The sequence below is a fragment of the Monodon monoceros genome, unplaced genomic scaffold, assembly GCF_005190385.1.
Source record: "Monodon monoceros isolate NGI ecotype Baffin Bay Population unplaced genomic scaffold, NGI_Narwhal_1 Super_Scaffold_21, whole genome shotgun sequence".
Classification (NCBI taxonomy): Eukaryota; Metazoa; Chordata; class Mammalia; order Artiodactyla; family Monodontidae; genus Monodon; species Monodon monoceros.
In genome coordinates, this window is record NW_021703778.1 from 18,702,895 (window position 1) to 18,728,255 (window position 25,361).

Consider the following 25,361-nt stretch of genomic DNA (forward strand, 5'->3'; position numbering starts at 1 on the left):
AGTCCCCATACCAGCCCTGAATTACCAACATGAATTACCATACGTTTATGTGAGGGAAAAATGTATGTCCTTCTTGTTCAAGCCACTATTATTTGGGATTTCTGTTACAAGCAACTGAATCCATACTTTATCTAATATCCTACATCTCAATCAGAGTAAAATGAAAATATTAATGGTTACGTAAGATTTCAGAAAGTATATCACCTATATACCCCATGTGAGTCAAATACTTAAGAAAGTAATCAAGGCAGAGACTTCAAGACGGAATTAAAAAAAATAATAAAAACAATGTTAGTAAGCAGTAAAGTGACTAGAAATGCAGGGAGGGGAGTGGAGTGTTAAGGGCGAAGACTCAAAATAGAAGAGAGATACTTCAAGGGAAAACCTACTAACAGTCTGAAATTCAAAATATTAAACTATCTTAGCAAAATGTAGCAGTTGGGTAAGTAGAGGTAAAACAAAAGCATTCTAAAGGTCTCATTGGGATGGAGGGGAAAACAACGGGCAAATAGGAGCTTAGTGAGGGAAAATATTTGGAAACTTGTTCTCATATAACAGTAGAGAAAGTGGCAGAAAAACAAGATAACTCTGAGGGGTGGGGGATGCAGTAGTTTCCAAATCAAAGTTGGGGGTTGGAGAGGAATGGATAAGCTCCTCAAATCATAAAAAGGTAAGGAGAATAGGGGGAAACTAACATGTAAAATAAAACACAATGTAAGACAGAAGGAATAAAATAAATCAATTATTATAATAGATGTGAAAAGCCCACATACGTCTATTAAATCAGAAACCATCACATTGAGTTAAAACCTGGCTATGTTTTGTTTACTTTTGTAAGAAACATACTTTAAAACAATGTGATAAAGATAAAAAAAAATCAAGTGAGATTCAAGGCAAATACAACAAAAGTAAGCATGAATATTAATATCAGATAAGTTGAAATTGAGAGCTAGAAGTATTAATCAGGATAGAGGGGGTCACTGTATTAGGATAAAAGGCACATTTTCTGAAGGAAATATAAGAAAAAAATCAGTATGTACCAATAACGGCATATTGCACAAATTCAAAACAATTAGAAAAAATTGCTTACTAAAAATACAATTAAAATGGGAGATTTTAATACACATCTCTTATGAATCAAACTTATCTAATAGATAAAAAAATAAACAGTCATAAAAGAGTTGAATAATATACTCAATACACTCAATCTGATATATTAAAACGTTTGTGCACATTTTTTATATGATCATGAAATATGTACAAAAATTTATTATGTTGGACCATAAAGAAACTGTAACACATTTTGACTAGATTTTACCAAACACGTTCTTTGATCATAAAAATGTGGACAAAATAAGCCCAACTACTTAGGAATTCAGAAACACAGTGATAAATAACCCTTGGATCAAAGAAGAAATAAACCATGATTTCACAGCAACCTAAAAAGCAATAAATAGGAAAACACTTTATCCTGATAACTATGGAAAAAAGCCAAAGTGGTACCCCCCTCAAAAAAAATAGATATACACACATATATATAGTTTGAAAGCCTTTGTTATTAAAGATTAAATAGTATGGTTTTAAAAATGTTTCTTGCTTTTCAAAACATGATCATTATACAAATATATTTTCACACAGATTTAATTAGTAGATTTAGGATTTACTCACAGTTGCTTTTGCCTAGGATCCAGTAATGGGTTTAGAGCTTGTAACAACTTGTTTAAATTAAACATTCCAATATTAGCCTGATTTCCTATTTTATATCTTCTTTCATCATCAGATGTGTTTGGTACAAAATCTGTTTAGAGCAAACATACTATTGCTTTACAGTGGGGATAATTATAATAGATAGTTTCTTCATTTTTAAAAAAAATTATTTACTTATTTATTTATTTGGCCGTGCCACATGGCATAAGGGATCTTAGTTCCCTGACGAGGGAGTAAACCCATGCCCCTTACAGTGGAAGCGCAGAGTTTTAACCACTGGACCGGCAGGGAAGTCCCTCTTTCTTCATTTTTAAGTTTAAACTTAATAAATTTATATATATTAGATAAAAATCTTTCTGACATTAAACGTTTAACTTCAAAGTAATGTAAATACTTAATACCCATGCACATGAAAATCTTTTAAAATATGATTATTTGCCTAATAGAGGAATACATTTCTAACCTACAAGGATTTCCAGGTTATCACACATGTACTTCAAACTCCAACTTGATAGCATGTCCCCCACAAAGCCTGCTCTGATCCTTTTACAGATTAGTAAAGCGGGAGGTTAAGTTACTCATCCAAGGGCACAGATTAAGGATCAGATGCCAGAACTCAGACCCATGTCTGTCTGACAACACATTCCCTTCCTCCCGTCACGTCATCTTCTCTAATATGTCATTTTTTGAAGGCAGAGACCACAAAGGACTCAATACTGTATCCCTGTGGCACCTGGAAGATTGAGTAGCACATAAAATGACCGTTTTATGAATGAACCCAATTCTTTCTACCACCCCACTACTGAGTTAGCTATAATGGTTTATCTAAAATAAACCAGTGATAATTTTCTTAGTGAAATACAGAATATACATATAAATCATACATACCTGGATTATAGGCCTCCATAAAACCAAATGGACCATAGTCAATTGTGATGGATAACAAACTGAAGTTATCAGTATTACAAACACCTAAAACAACAACAATAAAAGATGCCCAAAACATGACAATAAAATAATAAAGCATTTTTAACTGTATAAAATTTATACAGAATAGGAAAGGTCATGAAAATGCATTTGTTTTAGAAATGAAACAATTATCAATTGAAAGTTTAACTGGTGAAGTCAAATAGCTTAATATATATTAAAACTGTATTTTAGAATTAAATTTAGCCTTTCGTTGTATACTTCCTCCACAACCAAAGATGTCAAATACTACAGGAACAAAAGGTCCAAGAAATGAAAGCTCCTCTCATTTATCCTGAATTTCTAGCATTTATTTAAAAATATATGTTATTTGGAATGGAATTGAGACTACTAAAGAAACAACATTAATTAATTTTCAAAGGTTGTGAGAGGGGGAAAAGGTAAAAATATGGATATGTACCCCATAACAGTCCTTAGCTGCAGACCACCAGCAGTGGGTGAGGAGGGAGTGTGACCTCCTAGGTGGGGGAGGGGGTCATAGATGGGGGCGGAGTGTGAGGCAGGAGAGAGGCAGGGAATGCATACACCAGCCCGATATAGGATAGCTGGGCCTGGTGGCAACAGTGTCCAGTGTAGACAGTTTCAACCTTTTTTAGAGCAGGATGACCCTGCTTATCAAAATGTTCAGTGCACATATAGACTCGAATCCAGCCAGTCCACTTTCAGGAGTTTATCCTCAGAAACTCACCTTCGAGAATGTAAAGATATAAATGCATGGTGGTCACTGCCACACAGTTCACAACAGCAAAACCTCTGAAACACCCCCCTGCTCACCACCCTACCCACCACAGTGAGACCCAGCGAGGATGTAATTAAAGCAGATTTCAAGAAGTTTTACAATGTGGGATCCCCCTTTGGCATTTGTCTAGAGACCTTAGTACATATGTGACTTGCTTTTATTTTAAGACAGTTATTCTTAGTTCAGGCAGATATTCCTTCCAGTGTAACCCCACACAGTGAATGGCTTCAGACACACACAAGCCAGCCCTACTGTTTTTGTAGGGGATATATGAATACCATCGAAGAAAAGTCTAGAAGAATTGAGATAAAATGGTTAATAATGATTCTCCTGGAGAACAGAACTCACATGCACTTCTGTATATTTTAAATTCTTTACCATAAGCATGTAGTGCTTTTATGATTAATGGTTTTTTAAAAAGCTTTTAAAAGACCTAATATAATATATACTCACAAGGTTAAAAAGCTTTACAGGTAAAAAAATCAACGGGTCGAGTACGCTTATTCTATTTTGTGTATCTGTTCCGTTCAGAATCATTTTAAACATGAGAAAGTTGTTTCTCTCTTGCTAAAAATAAATTCATATATTATAAATGTTATTCCTGCTCATTGGCAGGAATATTTTGAAATACACAGAAAAGAAGTCTTCTGCTTCAACAAATTAATTCTACTTTCTCATCAGAAGCATGAAATGTCAGTAGATAACTTACCATGAGCAAAACCAACAGACATCCACAAGGCAATAAGCTGTACCGTCTCAGACACCACAGTAGAAAAAAAATCCTAAAATGAAATTTAGAAAATTTTCAGATTTTTCAGTAACATATGTTCTTTTAGGATCTTCCGATTTCCAACATGAAAAGGTGTTCTCAAAGGTGGGCCAAAAGATGACCAACGAGATGGAAAGTAGTACGTGTAAGAAAACAATGGAAGAACATAGAGTTATTGATCCAGAAATAATATATACAAGGCTCAGGCAGTATTATGACCAGGTTTTCTTCATGTACAATAAGAAAAGGAAAAACATTAGAATTCAGCACAGGGAGTTAAATGTAAGCAAAATGCGTTATTAAATTTTGAAATGAGTCACTAAGAAAAATAAAGGCATTTCCTTCTCTGTGGCTGTTAAAAGAAAGAAAAAGTTAATGAAGATCAAAAACTTTCCACAAGAATAGAAAATCACATTTGCCTATTATGTATGTATTTATTTTAGAACTACTACTATAGAAATACCTATATATCCAACATGTGAGAAAACAATGTATGTGACCAAGTTACAAATGCTGCTCAAAAAGTAATGTATATAGTCAGGATGTAGTCGCACCTGTTCTCTTTTTCTAGATACCTTTCAAACAACAACTTCCTTATCTATGTCTTGTTCACAGGGTGGTTCATTGTCTCTTTCTTTAACAAAATGTTCTACATTTCCTTTTTTAACTTTAGATTTTTAAGTGCTAAGTTGTAACCACTAATGGTGGCCGGCCAATGACAGAAAACAGAGTATTGTCCTTTCTTTTAAAAAACTTACCAAATATCTGTTAGGTTCCTTGACATCTACTGAGGGGAAGTGTTCCTGTATGATGAAGTCTAATAACATCCTAGAGGTAAAGGGGAGATAGCATCAGTTTTCCTCAGAATACAGTATTGAGTATCCAATCATCTCAATCCACTCCTGACATTCATGAATTCATTAGATGCATGCTTATAATTTTAAAAAGTAAAATAAGGGCTTCCCTGGTGGCACAGTGGTTGAGAGTCCGCCTGCCGATGCAGGGCACACAGGTTCGTGCCCCAGTCCAGGAGGATCCCACGTGCCGCGGAGCGGCTGGGCCCGTGAGCCGTGGCTGCTGAGCCTGCACGTCCGGAGCCTGTGCTCCGCAACGGGAGAGGCCACAACAGTGAGAGGCCCGCGTACCACACACACACACACACAAAAAAAGTAAAATAAGATTTTACTCCCAAAATAGCCATAGAGAAATAGTTCCTCAATACCAGTCACAACTGGAAATATGTTTCTAAGATGCCATCTTATTATGTTACAAACTCAGATTAATTCAATAAACATCCATTGAGAACCTCCAAGTGCAGGGAAAAAGAATGACAGACCCAAACCCAGACATAAAAGAGCACACAGTCTATTAGGGGAGAAGAACATCTGAAGAAATAATAACATCACCATATAATACATGCAATAATAGAAATATATAAAAAGTATAAAGATAACAGAGCAGAGAATGATTATTTATGTGTGGAAGGTCATGTAAGGTTTCACAAATAAAATGTCAAATAAATTGGCCACGGTTTGAAGTTAAAATATTTAAGTTGTATATGTATCCTATGTTTAATTCCCTGTTTTAACTGACTAATGAGTCGAGTAACTATTGATACTAGTGTTTATTGCATTGGATAAGAGAGAATCCTGAAAAGAACTGGGGGTTGTAGATATGACTTGGGAATTATTAAAGTCCAGTAGGAGTGAGTTTGTTTAGAGTGGATTAGAGAATTGTTTCAGGCACTTGGGAAACAAAAAGGCATACATACATAGTCATGTTAGCCAGTCCAGTCATTTTAAGGATAAAGTGCTCACCAATATACATCAAATGTCATAGAGATAAGTGACATATAACTGAACTATGACCACCAGATAGAACAATTTCAGTGACATAGTGAATCTGAGCAGAAGTGACCCAAAAAAACAAATGAGAAGTGAAAATGCCCAGTGAGAGGAGACCTCTCTCTCAACAAGCTGGGATGACCCTGAGTTCAGTAAACATTTGCTAAAAAGACTCAGAGAACGGTCATGACAATGGTGATGACTCCTCTGCTCTGCGCGTTCACTTCCCTTTCCCCATTCTCTCCGTGGACCAGGTATCTGGATTTACTAACCTGATACCTACAGTGTAGGATTCATATTCCAAATGATTCTGGTTTGTCTAAGAGAATTTTTTTCTTATATATTCTAATGGCTTTTTAGAACTGTATGCTCTTAACAAATGGAAACAGAATTCCTCTTAAAGGAGTAAATATTTTTAAAATTTTATTTATTTATTTTTGGCTGCATTGGGACTTTGTTGCTGAGCGCCAGTTTTCTCTAGTTGCAGTGAGCGGGAGCTGCTCTTTGTTGTGGTGTGCAGGCTTCTCACTGCGGTGGCTTCTCTTGTTGTGGAGCATGGGCTCTAGGCATGTGGGCCTCAGTAGTTGTGGTACGCAGGCTCAGTAGTTGTGACTCGCAGGCTCTAGAGCACAGGCTCAGTAGTTGTGACGCACGGGCTTAGCTGCTCTGCGGCATGTGGCATCTTCCTGGACCAGGGTTCAAACCCGTGTCCCCTGCATTGGCTGGTGGATTCTTAACTACTGCGCCACCAGGGAAGTCGGGAGTAAATGTTTTTGTTTGAAGAAACATCCTGCTAAGTTGGCTTGAGGAAGACAAACTTTGTGAGTACAGATTCCACAGGCACCAAGGCATCAGAGTTTGATGGAAGATATACTGCATGACACAAGGGGAAGAGCTTTTGCTCTTTTGAAGGAACGATTCATCTGTCTTCCCTGAAGAAATCTCCAGTAAGATTTGTTCTTAAGTGCTTTGTGCAATTTCAGTCTGTTCTTTGTTTGCTTTTGTTCTGTTGAAGGGACTGAGCTTCATGTCTGGGTCAACCCAGTATGAAACAGGCATCACACACATGTCAAAACCAGAGTCCAGGAAAGAAGACATATGAGACAGAGGACGCATCCTGGGAATCCCAGAACTTGGAAGGGAATTGCAGAACTGGGGAGTTTGAGTCACTTCCACCCAGGTGTCTGGGTAGCACAGAGGCCCTCAGTTCCAACTGGGTTGCACACTAGATAAAAGCATTCCTTGAGAAAAGGGTCTACTGGGTCTAAACCCTTCTTTTTCAGCCTCATAGAAACCCACACGATATTAGGTACACAGCAAGTGCTGAAAATATCTATTAATTGAAAGTTTGGGTTTTACTTACAAGAAAACCAAAAATATTTTAACTTCACAGCACATAAATAAGCATTTCTTTCAATTGTCTTCTACCATTGGAAAAAATGGTTTTCTAACCTTAGTAAATCCAATTCACCATAATGAGCCAAAATTTCTAACGATCCAATTCTAAACCATGATTTTGCAACACGCAGCACTACTGCACCTGGAAAAGAAACATTTATTTTAGCATAAACTATTTTAAACTACGCAAACACAGCATATGTTTTTCTTTAAAATGAAATGACTTTAATAAAAAAGAATACAGTGATTGGATTTATCAGAAAAACAATTAATTTACATCCTAGAAAGGGTCAAGGATTTTTCTGTCTTTCTTTACGCCTGAATCAGTTAGAATGTGAGGAACCACAACACCTTCAGAAATACTGAGGCCCCAGCCTAGTGAGATGCTACTTGGTTAAACTGTTAGGCTCCCACTGTCTCCTCAGTTGTGACCTTTTCCCTGTACCTCACCCTGAAATATAGAATTAGTGGAATATTTCTGTGGCACAGTCCCTGTACATGACTTCCATTTGTGTAACTAATTGGAAATTAACTTCAATTTAAAAAATTTGCATATGTTCTAACTTATGAATATGAAGAAATACAGTGAATCTATGCATTTTATGATTGTTTGTAGCCTTCTATTTCCGCCTTCCGTTCTGATCGTAGACATTAGTAATACAATTAGTAAATGACTTCACGCTTTTTTCTTATAAGGAATGCTGTACTGACACGTGTTTCCATGTCAAGGTGAGGTCTATCCCAGATGACAAAGCTGCTGCTCTGCTGGTGCTGTCCTTCAATGAAACACCATACTCGCTGCTACCTCTGGGCCTTTGTGCACTTCTCCCTGCCCCAACCCCACTTCTCCCCATACTGAAATCCTTGCTAACTTTCTAATCTTGTGCTCAAGGTCAATTCCCACTTCCTCCATAAAGCTAACTAGATTGCCCTTTTCCTAACCTCAGATTATTTATTATTCATTTGCTATGGAGCCTATAGTGTCTATTGCTATAGACACTGTTGCTATAGTGTCTGTGAAGACTGAGTTTCTTAAGACCAGGGACCATGGTATATACTTATTACTCCTGGACCCCCAGAGATGAGTCCAGTGGTATGCACAGAAAAGGGCTAATTAGTATTTTCTGGGTTGACTAAATTATCCATATAGTCAGGACTCATTCACGCTAGTAATCTGAATATTTATTTTCATGTGTTTTTTTTTTTTTTAGCAATAAAAATACATTCACTTAGGAAAAAAGAGCTCAATAGATGATTCTGAATGTTTACTTTATGAATAGCCATTGAATCACTGAATGTCATTACTTAAAGACATAGAAGGTGTCATCTCATCTAACCCCTCATTTTAGTTGGAGAAACAGGGGGAAAATGTGACTTGCCCAAAGTCACAAATCAATTCCCACAGAGCCGGCTAGAGGCTTCACATATTCTTTTTGCGTGTCCAGCTCTTTTCCTACAGTGTCTGCTGGGCAAATATTAGGGAAAAGCACAATCAAAATATCTGTATATGACTTAGATGTGGAAATTCTATGAAGGGCCTAAAAAGGAGAAATACTTGAGATAATTTGAAACCATTAAGCTTGGTTTCCGAACCATCTAATTCAAAATTCAGATTAACAGGGAATTCCCTGGTGGTCCAGTGGTTAGGACTCTGCCCTTTCACTGCTGAGGGCCTGGGTTCAATCCCGACCAGGTCCTGGTCGGGATTGAACCCACAGGCTATGAGGCGCGGCCAAAAAAAAATTCACATTAACAATATACACGTCACAGACATAAAAGTAGTATTGTGCCCATCATATTAACAGTCTGTGATCGGAATCTCATTTCCAATCACCGTAAACAAAAAGACCTCAATAGCTGTTAAAGCCCCATGTGCAGTAATAGTATGCATTTTATCCAGATAATATTAAAGAGGAGAGAGAGAGATGCCTTGAAGATAAATAACCTTTAATTCCTTTAAACATGAATACTCTAGGGGGATTATTATGAAAACCTTATCAAAACATATTTTTCTCAAAGCATGAAGAACATAAAATGTTCTCTCGTTGAATTACTATAAACAGCAGTAAAAACGCTGGCCCGTAACACAGTGATGTCCAAGGGGCCCAATAAAGCAAGTAAGGCTGTCAGCGGTTCTCAATAGCTCTGCATTTTAAATAGTTAAATATGTTTATTATTGATTTTCAGGTCTCCTGCCTCTCCAGAGATTCAGAGTCAAGTTTCTCTCACTCTTCCTTTTTCACTGCTCTATGGCACTTTCTCATCCCCTTTCTAATTTATTTCTGACCTACTAAAAGCTGAAGGAAAAGTTAACCGAACTTATTGGAAGTAAACATGAAGTAAGAGCAATCGGGATCTGAGGTAAAGTCTGAGGGGGTCTCCTGGGAAGGAAGTATATGAATGTTCATGCACTGGCTTTATAATGTTTTGCTGGCTGTTCATAAACTTCCCAGGTTAACTTCCCAGAAGTTTGTTGTTAGAAAAGGATGGATTAGTGATGTAAGGGTGTGGGAAAGGATATTCTATTATAATATCATAACACTGAAATTACATCATGAAGATCCCCAGGTCATGTTTTAAGAAGACTGCAAAGATGCCCAATTTCTGTTGTTCCTGAAGAACTTAATCTAATTTTATGTATTCTAAGAACTGTTATTACCTCGTTCTTTCACAACGTTTCCATTGTAGAACTGATCTCTCCATACTGCATCATCACTTACAACCAGACTGAAATGTAAGAGAATCAAACAAAGTTATACTGTACTTAACTGCTAGCAAGCTATCAAGAAGTAACTAAAACTATAAGAAACGATGAGAAATCATGCTATTGGGGGTTTATCTGCTCACTTGACTGACACATTTCTGGAGATAACCTGATGCAGTCTTGAAATTTAGCTTCAAGGGAAGAGGAATTACCTTGCAGCTCTGCTAGTGGGAATTCTGAGATAGTACATAGCCTCACTACACAAAAATTCTCTCATGGAGGAACGAAGCACAGCTCTGCCGTCGCCATTTCTATGGGTAATATGATAAAAAAGATTTTCAGTTATAATTAAGATAACACCAATTTTTACTTAGATGACTAAAATAAAAAAAAAGAAGTACCGGGAGTATGGGGTTTTTCCTGAGCCTTTTAATTGGAGCTCCCACTTTTCACCCTGCCTTAAAAAAAAAAAAAAAAAACCTAAATATTAGCAGATTTGTGTTAGCAGAATAATATAATAATATTATAATAATAGCAGGAAAGCTGTTATTCAAGAAAACATATAGTACCTGTTCATGTAAATTCCAATAAGATGGGCTCTTCCATCCCCGAGCTGATCTGCCCATATCCCAAACTAAAAGGAAAAATTATTCATGTTTATTAACCTTTAAAGCTTTTATTGTAATTTATAATCAAAGTTACTTTGTCAAAATTGAAAATGGAATAGTGCATTTTTAAGATTATAACAACAACCTGAATAAAGGTGAAAATAAAATTCAATCCATAAGACGTAACTGAAATTCATTTAAAAAACATAAATTTAAGACATATAATTAATTTCTTCATCATCTTATAGCTGAGCTCAAGCTTGTTAGGTGTAGAATACTGAGAACTGATCTATTTAATTCCAGAATAGGAACTAGGAATGATTTATTAGTAGAAAATTTGCCTATACTATACGCATACAATATAAAATCAGGAGCATACTGTACCTGAAAAAATTGCTTTTGAATGTACATGATTAACTGTTTCCAAACTTTTCTGTTAAAATTTGTTTGTGGTGTTCAGCTCCCAGCTGTGCCACTTACTAGCTGTGGAAATTTGTTTGAGTAACTTAATCTCACTGAGACTGACCTTTCACTTCTGTAAAATGGGAAAACCGTTGCCAGATTGTTCTAAGAACGAATGTTAATATACGCAAAATGCCTTGCACTGTGTCCAACACACTCAAGTGCTCAAAAGATGGTAATTATTATTATTGCCAACAATTACTTGCTAAGTTAAACATCACTCTATTAATCAATTAATCTTTAACTCACAAACGTCTTGCTGTATTTCTAGAAGGTGCCTTCTTAATTGCTTCAGCATGTATAACATCCCCAATTAATCCTGACTTAATTTCTAGCAGTTCTAAAAATGTTCTACAGCTATCCTGGCAAAATTATATCCTATTTGCCCTTCTGAGGCTGTTATATTGACTTATTGTGCGGCCTGACTTTGCCTAAATCTCTTGCCAAACTCCACTGAATGTATTCTCTAGTGATAATCACAGAAATGTTATATTGTGCTGCCCCAGTTTTCTCAATTCCATTAGAGAAACTTACGCCCTAGCTTTTGAATGTAAGAAATCACAAGAAAAGCACAAGAAATCACATCAGCTAATCTATATATGACACATTCTTTTAGAAACATCTTGAAGTCTCAATACACTAATATTAGAAATTAATGCAAAATAAATTCTTCAATAGGATAGCATTTCTACCAGCTGTTTATATTTGCATAAGGAAGTGATATTGGTGCTACTCTTACCTGGTGGCCCCCATATCTGTGAGCCAATGGAATGGATCCAAGTACTATCTTTTCGCCACTTACAAGCTGGATAAAATCATCTGTTTCTGAGACAGATAAATCAAGGTCCAAAATATCTTCTAGCACTTGCTGAGGCAGGAAAAGAAAAATCTTCTTACAAACTTAAGTAATCCTTTAATAGTTTTTGAGAAAATAAACTTTTTGGTAAAAAGAAAATTAAAAGAATAAACTTCTTCCAAAATTACATTAATATTTTCTCAGAAGAGATGTACCATACTTTCTAGGATTATTTATGCTACTTGGGAAAATTAGGTCTATTAGATAGTTCCAAGATTGTTATGGCTTTCTTATTATGCATGGTAAAATAATATTCTTCCTAGTACATATTCTTTAAAGGAACTAGAAAAAAGTAAATGTCCTATTTTTATCCCAAATTCATCTATATCATGAGAGAATAATTTAGAATTTGTTATTGGAGCCCCTTTCTAAGAATTTAACTCATTTACCCCTTTTTTCCACAAAAGTGTGTTTTCCTGTAAGATAACTTTAAAATGAAACTGAGTACTAGGCTCCAGGAATAAGTATCAGAAAGTGACTTCTAAGAATGACATTCTCCAAGTTATAAATTTTAAAACACAAAGATAATCATTTATCAATAGATTAACAGTTTAACTCTGAAAAAAATATTACTAATTTTTTAGACAAAAGTTATAGTGAGTTAAGTGTTGTGAAAAAGTAAAGCCTAACCTTTGAAACCGCTACAAGATGTACTCTTGATTTGAAAGGAGTGGGGAAGGCAATTGAAAAAACACAGTTTTTCACTTTACGCACATAATTTTCTTTAACAGGATCAATTGGCAACACAGCTGATAAAAAAAAAAAGACAACCCTTCTTAATGTTCTCATTTGTTGCATATACAGCATTAATAGTCCTTAGAAAGCCTACAGTTGTTTAAGAAAATCAACTTAAACTACTATTTTGTTCATACTTTGTTATTTAAAGACTTATTTTCAACCATATCTATTCAATATTCATATATTACAGTATATTAAACTGTGCAAGAAGATGGGAGATGAAAAAAGTTTAAAACAAGACACATACCCTGTCTTCAAAGATTTTCACTTATGGGAGACCAATGGGATGTGCAATTTATTTATAAATAAGAATATATGAATAAAATGAGGTGAGCTGCATTACAGTATCAGAATTATAGTACTGGCCAATCCAGTAGATCCAACCAAAAAAATATTTGACACTTAATCACATTCTTTCTGCCCTTCAGAAAAATCATAATTAATTGAAGGAAACAGATATATACATAAATAACTGTAAACCAGGCAACAGATGTTTTACTAAATGTACAAAACTGCTTCCAATCCCATCAGAAACTTCAAAACATTTGATACATGCCTGTTCACAGGGCTAGAATTCTAAAAATTGCCTCTAAAGAGATAAACTATGTTTCATGAAGTCCATGCACTAAAGCCCATGTACTTTGTTTAAAAAGCTGTAGAGAAAAAAAGAGAGCTTTGGGCATGCTTTAGATACTCAGAAAATGTTTACTTTTAAGTACAATTCTTAAAATCTTAATGTTTTCCTAATCCAAACAAATTAAAACAAAAAATAGAAGAGGATAGGTGTATTACTAAAACAAGGGACACAAAAACCTATGTTTCTGGATAGAGATATTATCAGGATGTCACTGTCACCAAATTATTTATTTACTAAACATAATGGAAATCCAGTCAAAAATCGTAGTAGGATTTTTTTTTGAAGAAAGAAAGTGTAAATCTGAGAAAACACTTTTTAATAACAGAAATGGGAGCTTCCTTATCATTTTAAAAATTGTAAAAATAACTAAAAATATTGCTATCCCCAAAATAGATGCAAAAATCAATGGGACTCCATAAAAAGCACAGAAACAGTCCAAAGTAATGTAAGAATTCCCTATATAATGAAAACAATATTTTGAATCAGTGGAGAAAGGTGGCATCATGTCAATTTGTTCAATTGTTTGGAATAACTCCTTTTTATTCCACACAAGCCTAGGTGAACTAAATGTCAGTTATAATAGAAACAAGAGAATTCTTATATCTTCTCCATATGAGTAAAAAACAGGCAAATGTGGGTCAGATTTAGCTCTTTACACTTTCCCCTAAGTACATGGTGAATAAGGCAGCATCATGGGGGAACAAATGGGTAGTCAACCAAAACACAGATTTTAGTATCCATCAAGAAAACCTATGATTAGGAGTAGATGATCCAATAGTGTATTTTCTTCTCTTTTAGGAGAGCCTCTGTGTGGAAATAGACTAAATTATATAATTAATGCATTATCTTTTATGATGCTCTAAAATTTTAGTAGAGCATGGGCAGTATATAATGTTTCACTAATACTTATTTTTTTGTACTGATTGACTCACATTTTGGCAAGGTAGCTGATCAGCTAACACCTGTGATCACTGGCCATGGAATAAAAAAGACTAATTGCTTCAGAGGTACCCAGTCCTCACCCTTGTTACATTTAGTGAACTAATCAGTCATAGACTACGACCCCAGAGAAAATTCCAAACGCATGTTAACCCATTATCTTAACATTTCAGAGAAATCGGTAGTAGAAATAAGGGTATTATTTCAAGTCTTCAGAATTCAGTTTGGTCTAAGAATACGAAATGCACAAAAATTGCTCACCTTTCAGTGCAACTCTTCCCTCAATCAATGTTGTTACCAGAGTTACATTGATAATTCATTTATCAGTTATCTAATAACATCAGGATGAGGTGTTTCTATGCAGTACTATGAAACAATATATGGTTATATTTTGTATGTAATCTCTCCTTGGCTGTAAAACCTGGTCCTACCTAATGTTTTGAACAGTATCATCATTATGGAAATAAAATGTCTTCGAGTGTAGCCAATTCTCCAATATCAAAATAACTTTGAAAATGTTTCAACTGTACACTTATTCCATTTTTATCAGTGTGACTAGTTGTTTCATTTGTATAAGTGCAGTCAAAAAGGCCCAAGCCATTTCTAGACTGTGCATGAGAGGAGTCTGTTCTTTGGCAATTACGTGCACAGCTTAGACATTGTTTTAACTTTCTAGACTCATGCTTGGCCTAGTTGGGTCAAAGGAACTCCTTTGTATTCTGCATGTCCTGTTGGTGGGTGATTGTTCATGGGAAGTTTAGCTATACTATAATGGTGGAGGCCTTCACAAATTTCATCTGCCTTCCCCCCCTACTTAGCTTTGCCGAATTACATCTTTTTAAGAGCCAGGTTATTGTTTTAATCTGGGTAAACAATTTCTAAATGAAAATGGCATAACAGAATTGTGTAGTGCTCTATCTACCAACTATGTGAGCTTGGGCAAGACACTTAATTCCTATATATCTGTTTCTCTACCTATAAAAACACGGCAAATGAAAATATTCTAAGTCACGGGATTGTTGCAAGTACAAGTGTTTACTGCAACACTCTATTTTGGCCAACTCCACCTGTGGATATTTCTTAATACATAACCCTAGATCAAGATAAGCCACAGGTGCATATTAACAACCTTAATTTGTAAAGCACCTGACATCTTTTATATAATATTCTTCAAAGTTAGGGGAAAAAACCCCTCAATAAAACTGACATTTTAAAAAACTTTATTATATGCTTTTATTCAGTTAAAAAATTTTTGAAGATAAATGTAAAAATGTGCTCAGCTATACGGGTGCTTGCATTCTTTAATGCAAAATGCATGAGTCAGAAGAACAAGAAAAAATATCAGAGAATCACAGTTGCCTGTTTGCTGGTCTATTTTCTCATAAGAGTGAATTTTTTGAGGACAGAGTTAAGTTTCTTCTATTTCTGTATCCCCAATGCTTACACTTTCTCTGATAGGCTTTGTGCGTTTGTACGCATGTACTGAATGATTAATTGTATCACGACTTCTCTTATAAAGACACCCTCTCATTACCATGAGAAGAGTAGATCTGGCCACAGAATTAAGTAAAAGGTCTTTATAACCCTTATCGGGCATTAATCCTGTCCATTCTCCAGTATTCCCTGGGCTGGTTACAAGTAGGTTCAACATTACCAAATACTAAACAACTTCGCACAGCTCAGTACACCCACTAGCGGGACTCACATATCCAGATGTGAGCAAGATTGCCAAACGAGGCCACAATATACCTATAAGGTTTTCAGAGGAGAGCGTCCAGAAGTCGAGAGACGAGGCTAATCTAACTTCTCTTTCACAATAGCCCTGCTCGGGGTTTGACTTGTTACTGTAAAGATGCAAAAGGCTGGCACTTCCTGCAAGGCCAGGTCGCCGTAAGGAGCAGACGACGGCGTGGCAGGTAACACCCAAGAGAAGCAGCCGCGGAAACTGGAGCCTCCGGATTAGGCAGCAAAACAGGAACCCGATGCTTCGCGTCCTACTTCTGCCTAAATACGCAAAAGGAAAGTTCATGATTGTTCGTCGGGCGCCCTGTAGCATTTCTAGATGACAGCCGGTCTAACACGGGTGCATTTTTGCGGAGACTACTGGAGGCACCGGCTGGGCGGGGTCGGGGGAGGCCGCTCCCCAGAAGGAAGATCAAGCTGGTTTCTCCCGAGCCAGCGGCGGGCGGCCGGGCGGCCGGGCGGGGTTACGAGAGGATCCAGCCGCCCCACCGCCGCTCAGCTCCCTGCGGCCGCTCCTCCTCCTCCGGGGCGGGAAGCGCCCTCGAGAGAAGCGAGAAGGGGCGGGGCTGGCGAGGCAGACGCTCTTCCGCTGCCGGATTTCCGGCTCCGGGTCCCGGCAGGAGGGGCCGCCGGGCCAGAGGCGGGGCTGTAGCTCTGCCGCGACTTTCAGACGCGGACCATGGCCTCGTGCTGGTGGCGGTGGCGGCGCGGCTGCTCCTGGAGGCCGGCGGCGCGGAGTCCCGGGCCCGGCTCCCTCGGCCGCGCGGGACTGTCCGGGCTGCGCGCCGCCGCCGCCGCCGCCGCCGCTGCAGCCAGCGCGCAGGTGAGGCCGGGAAGCGCGCGCCGTAGCTGGGCGCAGAGGTCACCGCACTAATGACAGCGGCGCCGCAGAATGAATGAGGGCGAGCTGCACGAGCGGCGGGCGGGGGCCGCGGGGCTGCGCTGGGACGTGACCCAGGGCTGGCGGGGCACCGAGGACGGGACAGAGCCGAGGGGTGGGCACCCCGCGCGGGGCTGCAGAGCTGTGTCCTGGGGACAGGGGAGCGTCTTGGGTGTGGGGAAGGGGCGGTGAGGAGCCAGGTCCCGGGGAAACGCAGGTGTGGCCCAGTGGTCTAATGGGGTATGCGTAAAGCATGGAGAGCGTCTCCAGGTGTTCCCTCTCGAGTTACAGCCAGGGCTTCGGGGGCAACAGAACTTAATTGGGATTTTAGAGCAAAAGGTGCTCTGAGCGCTCAGAGATACGGAGGGTCCGCGTAGCCTCGGAATAGGCGGAAAAGTCTCGTGGAAAACGCAGGGCTGATGCTTAGAGTGGACCGGAGTTCAGTCCTGCGGTAGCTGTTTCGGAGGGAGGGCACACCTGGACGGGCTGGAAGGAGAAGAGGCCTGAGGATGTCGCAAGTGGAGAAACCTTGATTTTTAAATCGACCTATGACTTCCTGAAGCAGAGTCAGAATCTGAGCACTGACCGTGACTCCCTGACGCTCTCCCCTGCTGACTTTGGACTCCATCTCATTTTTCTCCCTTTCCGGTCAGTTTAGCTCCTGTGTATTGACAAGTTTCTATGGCTCTGTGAGTCCTTTGCCGCACTTTGTAGTGATTAATTCCTGGCGTACCACAGGCTAGGCTGGTACTGGTAAGCATAACCATGCAAGGTCTGTGGACTCACTGTCCTTTTAGAGACTTCTCCGGTCGCATAGTAATTGTATGTGTTCTCCTCTCATCCTCAAGGCTCATTTTTTTTTTAACGTTTCTTTGAATTTAGGACTCTTCCGTTTCAGTCAGATTTGGTGCACTTCCGTGTCCATCAAAGACCATTTCCCAATATGAAATATGTAGTATTTCTAAATGTCTACTTTGGGATACATATGCATACATAATCACAACTTATCCAAAATAGGCATTTGGAGAGAGAATGGCCGCTGGGCTAGTCTATGGATTAGACAGTAAAGAGAGAATATGGGAAAAAGAGAGTCTGCTGGGATCCATTTCAGCACTGTCCTAGCCAGCCTTCAAATAGTTCCAGTACCACAGATGAGGATGTTATTTGGAGAGGTGGACGCACCCACCACTGATGCTACTGATACGTCTTTTCTTTGATGCTCCTTATTTATTTATTTATTTTCAATTCCATGCCCATTAAACAATTATCTTAGCCACAGATAGGGTGCTTTCCTGGAGAGAATATGCTGGATGTCTTCCATGTCTGCCTTAATGACCACAAGGAGGAGCCTTTCTGGTAATGCCAGTACCGTGTATTTCTGATTCGTGTCAGTGGTATTTTTCACTGTAAATACATGAGCCTTCTGGTGTCTGCCTCAGGAGGGTGTGTTGTGGCTAGTTCAGGTCTGTTAGGGCCTGATAGTCCTTGGGGACAAAGAGCAACAACGATAAAGCCACGCCCGTCTCTCCCAGCACAGCTCCACTTTTCCTGATGTTTGTATGTTCTCTCAACTTCTTCATTGGTAGTGTTCCAACGTCTTGGAATAGGACGGAAACCAGTGTGTATATGATTGTGCCAAATCACTTGTCAGTATGTCTTGCTTCTTACTCAGCATTTTCTCTTTTTTAAAAAAAGTAACTTCATGAGAGGCAAGGTTGGCTTTCAGGGAGAATATGTGATGGAAAGACACAGAATCGGAATTGGGAGATGGTTGTTGCCCGTGCTAGCAGTGGCACACTAAGTGGCTCCGGTTACACCACTCCCTTTGAATGCTTTCCTGTTCTCCTGAGCACCTCTAACCTCACTTTGGGAAACATTGCCCGAAGGTACTCTTTTTTTTTTTTTTTTTTTTTGCGGTACACGGGCCTCTCACTGTTGTGGCCTTTCCCGTTGCGGAGCACAGGCTCCGGACGCGCAGGCTCAGCGGCCATGGCTCACAGGCCCAGCCGCTCCGCGGCATGTGGGATCTTCCCGGACCGGGCCACGAACCCGTGTCCCCTGTATCGGCTCTCAACCACTGCGCCACCAGGGAAGCCCGCCCGAAGGTACTCTTAAAGCAGAAGACAGCTTGGTTGAGTACGTACCATATTAAATGTACACAGCTAAGAGCTTTACATATGATCTCTCAATTAATCTTAGCATCTCTGTGAGTAGATATTATCAGAAAGCTGTCTCAAGGTAACTACCGGGAAATGTTGGGATCTGAGCCAAGATCCACCTTCCAGGCTTTCAACAAGTTACGCTGTTGCACTGCCCAGTGGTTAAGAGCCCTCTGTATTAGCTGTGTAATTTTAGCTCTTCACCCCAAGTTAGAGGTTAGGTCTCAGATTAAATAAGCATTATAATAAATCCTAAATTCGTGTGAATCATTTACACATGAAGGCTGACAAAAGTAGGTTAAGTGTCATGTAATGGTAAAATGAAAGGATTATCACTTTTTTTCCTTAGGACATTTTAATGCCTGGGGTGTCATAAATGTCCTTACTGGTTTAATGAATATAATGCTATGGTGAAGATAGAACTCAGGACCGCCTTCTTTGGCCTGCCTGCCTGGCAAAGTCAACCTTTATTGTCATTTTAGTATGTCTAAAGCAGGGTGTGTTCACTAAAGAAAATTCAAAAAATATGAATTTTAAAAGAATAAAGCAAAAAACTCCCACGATCCTATTTATTCCAAAATAACTATTTTTAATAGCCTGGTTTATATGCTTCTAAACCCTGTTTCCTGATTTTATTTGTGTGGGTGTACACATTTTTAGTGGAATCACATAATGCACACAGTGCTGTAGGTGTTTTTTTCTTTTGATATATTGTAAACATACCCGTATTACCAATTTTTCAGACTTTTCTGAATTTCAAGTTCCCCAGCTGTATAAAAACAAGTAGTTGTGAGAGTCAAATAGTGTGAAAGCACATTGTAAGGCTTTATTACCTTCGTTTTCTTTTTCTACTGCTAAATCCATCCTTTGTCAAGATAACTTTCTTCAAGTGTTCTGTAAGAGCCCTTCACACATCAGATTAGTAAATTAGTAATTTTTGAAATGCCTGTGTCCCTGAATTCTTCAAGTTAGCTGCTGTATCTGTGGGTCCCCACTCCTGTGCACAATAATTGTCGGAACTATTTGTCGGCACCACCTCTGAATCCTTTAGAAGTCGTCTCTTGTTGTTCTTGATCTCTCAATATTATCAAAATGTGCTGCTGGGCTTGCTTGTTTGTTGACATTACTTTTCAAGAAGTACCATTTCCAGGTATATTCAGGAACAGCGCTTGAAATAGGCAGTGTTTGTGTAACTGTAAATTTCTTCCTTAACATTGAAATCCTTTCTTTTTCACTGTCTGGGCAGATGCTTTTGGGATCTTGATTATTCTTTGTTTTAAACCAAGTTAAGACTTTAAAAGAGTGTAAGCCACACTAATCCTTACTATTCTCTGCCCACTCTTAGCTAAATGGAAGGGAATTTCAGATCTGGAAAGATAGATGTGAATATGGAGCAGTCTTTGGGGGAAGGGATAGATTATAGATGGTTTTTTTTTTCTGCTTTTTTATATTTATATTTTCTGTAATGACGAATATTGCTTTTGTAATAAGGAAAGAAAACTTTTTGTTATTTTTTTCTAAAGTCTGCAGTCTAAGTGGACAACTAAAAGATAAAGGTTACTTTTATTATAAATTATGGGAGTTTTAATTTATCTAGTGTTATAAACAAGTTTTTCACAAATATTCTTACAAGTTTCTTAATACTTTTATTTTATAGATGTCCTATTTTAATCTTGTGAAGAGTTTAACGTCTGCCTTCCCAAATATGTATAGTATATCACGGTAAGTTTATAATCCGTATTGCAACTAAAGTTATGAGCCATACTGCCAGTAAATTTCTATTCTAAATTGTGATGGGCTAGTCCAACAAGTTGGATATGCTGTTTAACTAAGTGCCACAGTATCTGCTCTATGTGATCTCTGCCTTTTGAAAAAATGGGAATACATTTGTCCCTTGGTATGGTGGAAGGGGATTGGTTCTAGCCACGCCCCCACCTCAGATACCAAAATTGGGGATGCTCAAGTCCTATAATATTTGCATACAACCTACACACATCATCCCATATACTTTATTTTTTTTTAAAGGAACATTTATTTATTTATGGCTGCATTGGGTCTTTGTTGCTGTGCACGGGCTTTCTCTAGTTGCAGCGATCATGGGGGCTACTCTTTGTTGTGGTGCGTGTGCTTCTTATTGTGGTGGTATCTCTTGTTGTGGAGCATGGGCTCTAGGCATGCGGGCTTCAGTAGTTGTGGCTCACGGGCTCTAGAGTGCAGGCTCAGTAGTTGTGGCGCACAGGCTTAGTTGCTCCGCAGCATGTGAGATCTTCCCGGACCAGGGATCAAACCTGTGTCCCCTGCATTGGCAGGCGGATTCTTAACCACTGCACCACCAGGGAAGTCCCCATCCCATATACTTTAAATTTATTTATTTATATTTTTGGCTGCGTTGGGTCTTTGTTGCCGTGTGCTGGCTTTCTCTAGCTGAGGGGAGAGGGGGCTACTCTTCGTTGCAGTGCACGGGCTTCTTATTGTGGTGACTTCTCTTGTTGCGGAGCACAAGCTCTAGGCACAAGGGCTTCAGTAGTTGTGGCACATGGGCTCAGTAGTTGTGGCTCACGGGCTTAGTTGCTCCGCAGCATGTGGGATCTTCCCGGACCAGGGCTCAAACCTGTGTCCCCTGCATTGGCAGGCAGATTGTTAACCACTGTGCCACCAGGGAAGCCCCTCATCCCATATACTTTAAATCATCTCTTGGTGACTTATAATACCTAATACAATGTAAATGCTGTGCAAATTGTTATAAATACAATGTAAATGCTGTGTAAATAGTTACCAAGCATGGCAAATTCAAATGTTGTTTTTTGAAACTTTCTGGAATTTTATGAGTTTATATATTTTTATATATAAATATATATATTTATATATATAAATATATTTTTTTCAGTTCGAGGTTGGTTGAATCCGCGGATGCGGAACCCATAGGTATGGAGGCCCAACTGTATAAAATTTAAACTCAGAACACAATGAACATGGTTTATATTTCTTTGATTTTATGGGTTCTCAGGGTCCTGGTTATAAAAATTGATGTATTGTTGAGCAAGATCAGAATTCTGTTATGTTTTTCTAAATTATAATGACCTTTTTGTATTCATGCTTAATTTCCAGCAAGTATCTGGGCTTAAATTTCCCATCATCGTACTCTGCTGTATATATATGCATAGGTCTGTATAATTCTTACTTAAAAGTGAAGTTATCTCAGTAAAGTAACGCTCAGTCTTCCACTGTGTGCATTTCTGCCTCTCCAGGTTCCATCACGTGACGCCAGCAGTGTGCTGCTGTAGTAAAACACGGAGCGGTGAGAAATACACTGATCCTTTTAACCTTGGCTGGAGAGACTTGAAAGGTCTGTACGAGGACATCAGGAAGGTAAGATATTTTTGACGATGCTGTAAAGTAATGTTGATTTCTTAGAATTATGCGCAAACAGTGCAGGTTTTCACATGTGTGCCGTGCTGTTGCAGGTTTGATTCCCAAATGTCAGGTTTCAAATGTTTCTTGAGCAACAAGTGTGGGGCATCGTGGAGGATGCAATGCAAGTTACTATCCAGAGGGGGGTGATGGCAGAATTGGGAAACTGAAAAAAAAGGTACAGGCAGCACGTACACGTCCGAAGAGTCATCTAACCTTTCCTTGCCAAATCCATCACGTGCTCCAGGCCTGGTGAGGCTATGAAGCCTCCGGTGACTCCTGCTACTGTCTTCCTGTCCAGTTCTGAATATCAGTGCCAGGCTGACCCAAATAGGGCTTTCTTCGCTAAGCATTCTTTTCCCAAAATTTTCAGTGGCCCCCAGCCTCACGTGGATTCTCGGATGCTGCCCAGAAATGTTCACGTGCCCCTGGTCAGCTTCCTTCCCGTTTCAAGGTTCTGCACTTTGCCCCTGCAGCCCCCACCCGACTCTCCTGTTTTCACCACTTCCTGTCCAGTGCACCACGCAGAGGCCGTGAAGGAGGAACTCCCTGAACGCCTGCTCTGGGCCGTTTGCAGCCCACACTGCTGCGTGCCGGCCTCCTCCCCTCCCACCTCCGTGAAGTCAGGGTTTCCTCCTTTCCAGCTTCATCCCTGTACCTCTGGTTAAGTCCCATCCCCTTTGCCTCCTTGGGGCCCTAGGAACTCCTCCTGCAATTCCCTGCTCTCCTGTCTTTATCTGCAGACTCGCCCTCTTCATTCTCTTTCAGATCCATTTTGGATGCTCCAGCTTCTTCCTGTTTGTCTTTTAAAGGACCATCCCTTGACCCTGTGTCCTCCTACCCCTTCCCTTCCAGTATTCTTGGCCTCTCTCTCTCTTTTGCCCCTTCACCACTGCCCCGCCATCGCACTGTGCCTTCCCTTCCAGCCTCTCCTCTGAAACTGCCTTTGCTTCCCTCCACCAAATCCAGTGTGTACTGCTGGTTTGTATCTTCCCGGACTCTTTGAACATTGGACACTGTTCACCACAACCCCCTCTGTGAAACCCACCTCTTGGCTTCTGCACTCTGCTCGTCCTCCTGACTCTTAGGCCATCCTTCAGTCAGCTTCCTGGGTTCCTCTCTGTCCCCTCCACCCCACCCCTATTAATTGTGCTGTCCCTGGGGTTGTGTCGGCTCCTTTTCTCTCTCTGTCTTCACGTTTACCCATTCTCATGCTTATGAGTCCCACATAATACCTCCAGTCCAGATGGAATTTTCTCTCCTAAACTTTGCTCACTGGGCAGCTCCCTGGAATGTCCATGACTGTCTCGCACTTGGCAGATCTGAAGCTCTACCTTTTCCTACAGTTTGTTTTTTCTCTTGTTTTTCCTATTGATTGGAGGCTGCCACCCAGGAACCCGGGGAGGATCCTCGATGCAGCCTCCTCTTCCCCTCCACACCCTCCTCGTCTCGTCTATCTCTTGCCTTCAGTCCCCAGCCTTGCCTTCCTCCTCCTGCCCTCAGCCTGAGCCAGAGACGCCCCCGTTGTGCTCCCAGAGCAGCTGCACTTACCTCCACAACAGCAGTCCCACCGCAATGTTGTTTTCCTTCCCCCATCTAGACTCTGAGCTGCCTGTAGGCAAGGGGCTGTCCTATTTATCTTTGAAACCTCTGCGTTTATTATCGTCCTTGGCACTGAGTCACTAACTGAGGGAGTGAGTGGCTGGCCTGCTGGACTGTGTTCACTTGAGCCCTGCTGAAGGTCCTTTGGGTCCATTTGTAGCTCCCATTGCTCCCAGGGCATAAGCTCTGGTTCTCTCCAGCGAGTCCCTGAGGGACAGATACAGTAAACACACATGCCCATCACCAGGAAGGCTCTCCCTCCTCTTCAGAAATCAAAATCCTACTTATACTCTAATCCCCAGTCAAAGCTTATCTCCTTCATGAAATGTTCAGTTTTTCTCATCCACACTGATCTCTCCATTCTTTGAACTTTAATGCACTTAACGTACGGCATTGTTCAAGTTACCACCATATTATTCACTGAATATTTCACATTTTTTAAAATTTTGCTTTCCCAACTCAGTTGGAAGCTCCTTGCCATCAGGTAAACCATGTCTTACACTTTCCCTATGAACCTTTGGCTTGTGTGGCTAAGTAACGGCTGAGCCAGACTCTGACCCCTGCTCTTCTTTCTGGCCACGTCTCGTCTTCTAGCCCCTGATACCCACTGACCTCCTGCTTCATTGGCTCCTACACTCCCCATCTTTGTCCTCTCCCCTCCATCTTCCAAGCTGTAACCAGCCCTGTTTCTTTCTCTCTCCAGCTGTCACTGGCCATCTGGTGCTTTCCTCCCCCAATCTGCTATCTCTTGGAGTCATGGGGCGGCAGCAGTGCCCACCCCAGCACTGAGGCCCCTGGGGGCAAGCCAGGCATTGCTTGTGGCCCAGCCACACACAGCCAGCTTTATGGCCATACAACATTGGAACCGTTTCCTACTGAGTGTTGAATTTCTCAGTTGAAATGAATACACTAAAATCAAAGTTTTGTGAAAGAAATCCCACTGACTGTGCAGTTATGATGCTGTATTGACACAGAGAAACTTTGTTTCAGGAACTATTCATATCTACAACAGAACTTAAGGAAATGTGTGAATACTACTTTGATGGAAAAGGAAAAGCCTTTCGACCAATTATTGTGGTGCTAATGGCCCGAGCCTGTAATATTCATCATAATAACTCCCGGTGAGTTATTTACTTTCTCCCCTTTATTGGTTTTATATTTGGCAAACCTTCCTTCCC

The 25,361-nt window shown here is 39.9% G+C and overlaps 2 protein-coding genes across 8 annotated transcripts in view; one reads left to right on the forward strand and one right to left on the reverse strand.

Moving 5' to 3' along the window:
* LOC114903438 (protein adenylyltransferase SelO-like) overlaps positions 1–16,633 on the reverse strand; it is a 28,206-nt gene extending 11,573 nt beyond the window's left edge. For all 3 annotated transcript variants that reach the window (XR_003795729.1, XM_029236232.1, XM_029236233.1), the window contains exons 1-12: positions 16,138–16,633; positions 12,705–12,823; positions 11,958–12,086; positions 10,718–10,782; positions 10,550–10,606; positions 10,361–10,459; positions 10,104–10,171; positions 7,499–7,586; positions 4,961–5,030; positions 4,143–4,215; positions 2,596–2,679; positions 1,669–1,798 (exon numbers count right to left, since the gene is read on the reverse strand). Coding sequence is in view for 2 of the 3 variants with exons in the window: in XM_029236232.1 (XP_029092065.1) it covers positions 1,669–1,798; positions 2,596–2,679; positions 4,143–4,215; positions 4,961–5,030; positions 7,499–7,586; positions 10,104–10,171; positions 10,361–10,459; positions 10,550–10,606; positions 10,718–10,782; positions 11,958–12,086; positions 12,705–12,823; positions 16,138–16,444 (1,289 nt within the window). In the remaining variant the exon portion in view is untranslated. The remainder of the gene's footprint in view (positions 1–1,668; positions 1,799–2,595; positions 2,680–4,142; positions 4,216–4,960; positions 5,031–7,498; positions 7,587–10,103; positions 10,172–10,360; positions 10,460–10,549; positions 10,607–10,717; positions 10,783–11,957; positions 12,087–12,704; positions 12,824–16,137) is intronic.
* A 172-nt stretch (positions 16,634–16,805) lies between these two features.
* The window catches only part of PDSS1 (decaprenyl diphosphate synthase subunit 1), a 58,453-nt gene continuing 49,897 nt past the window's right edge, over positions 16,806–25,361 (forward strand). For 2 of the 5 annotated variants that reach the window (XR_003795755.1, XR_003795756.1), the window contains exons 1-4: positions 16,811–16,954; positions 20,828–20,892; positions 22,419–22,539; positions 25,174–25,304. Coding sequence is in view for 3 of the 5 variants with exons in the window: in XM_029236516.1 (XP_029092349.1) it covers positions 16,811–16,924; positions 17,482–17,529; positions 20,828–20,892; positions 22,419–22,539; positions 25,174–25,304 (479 nt within the window). In the remaining 2 variants the exon portion in view is untranslated. Of the gene's footprint in view, positions 16,955–17,481; positions 17,530–17,567; positions 17,660–20,827; positions 20,893–22,418; positions 22,540–25,173; positions 25,305–25,361 lie in introns of those variants that run through there. The other 3 variants (XM_029236516.1, XM_029236515.1, XM_029236517.1) reach the window with 3 other exon arrangements.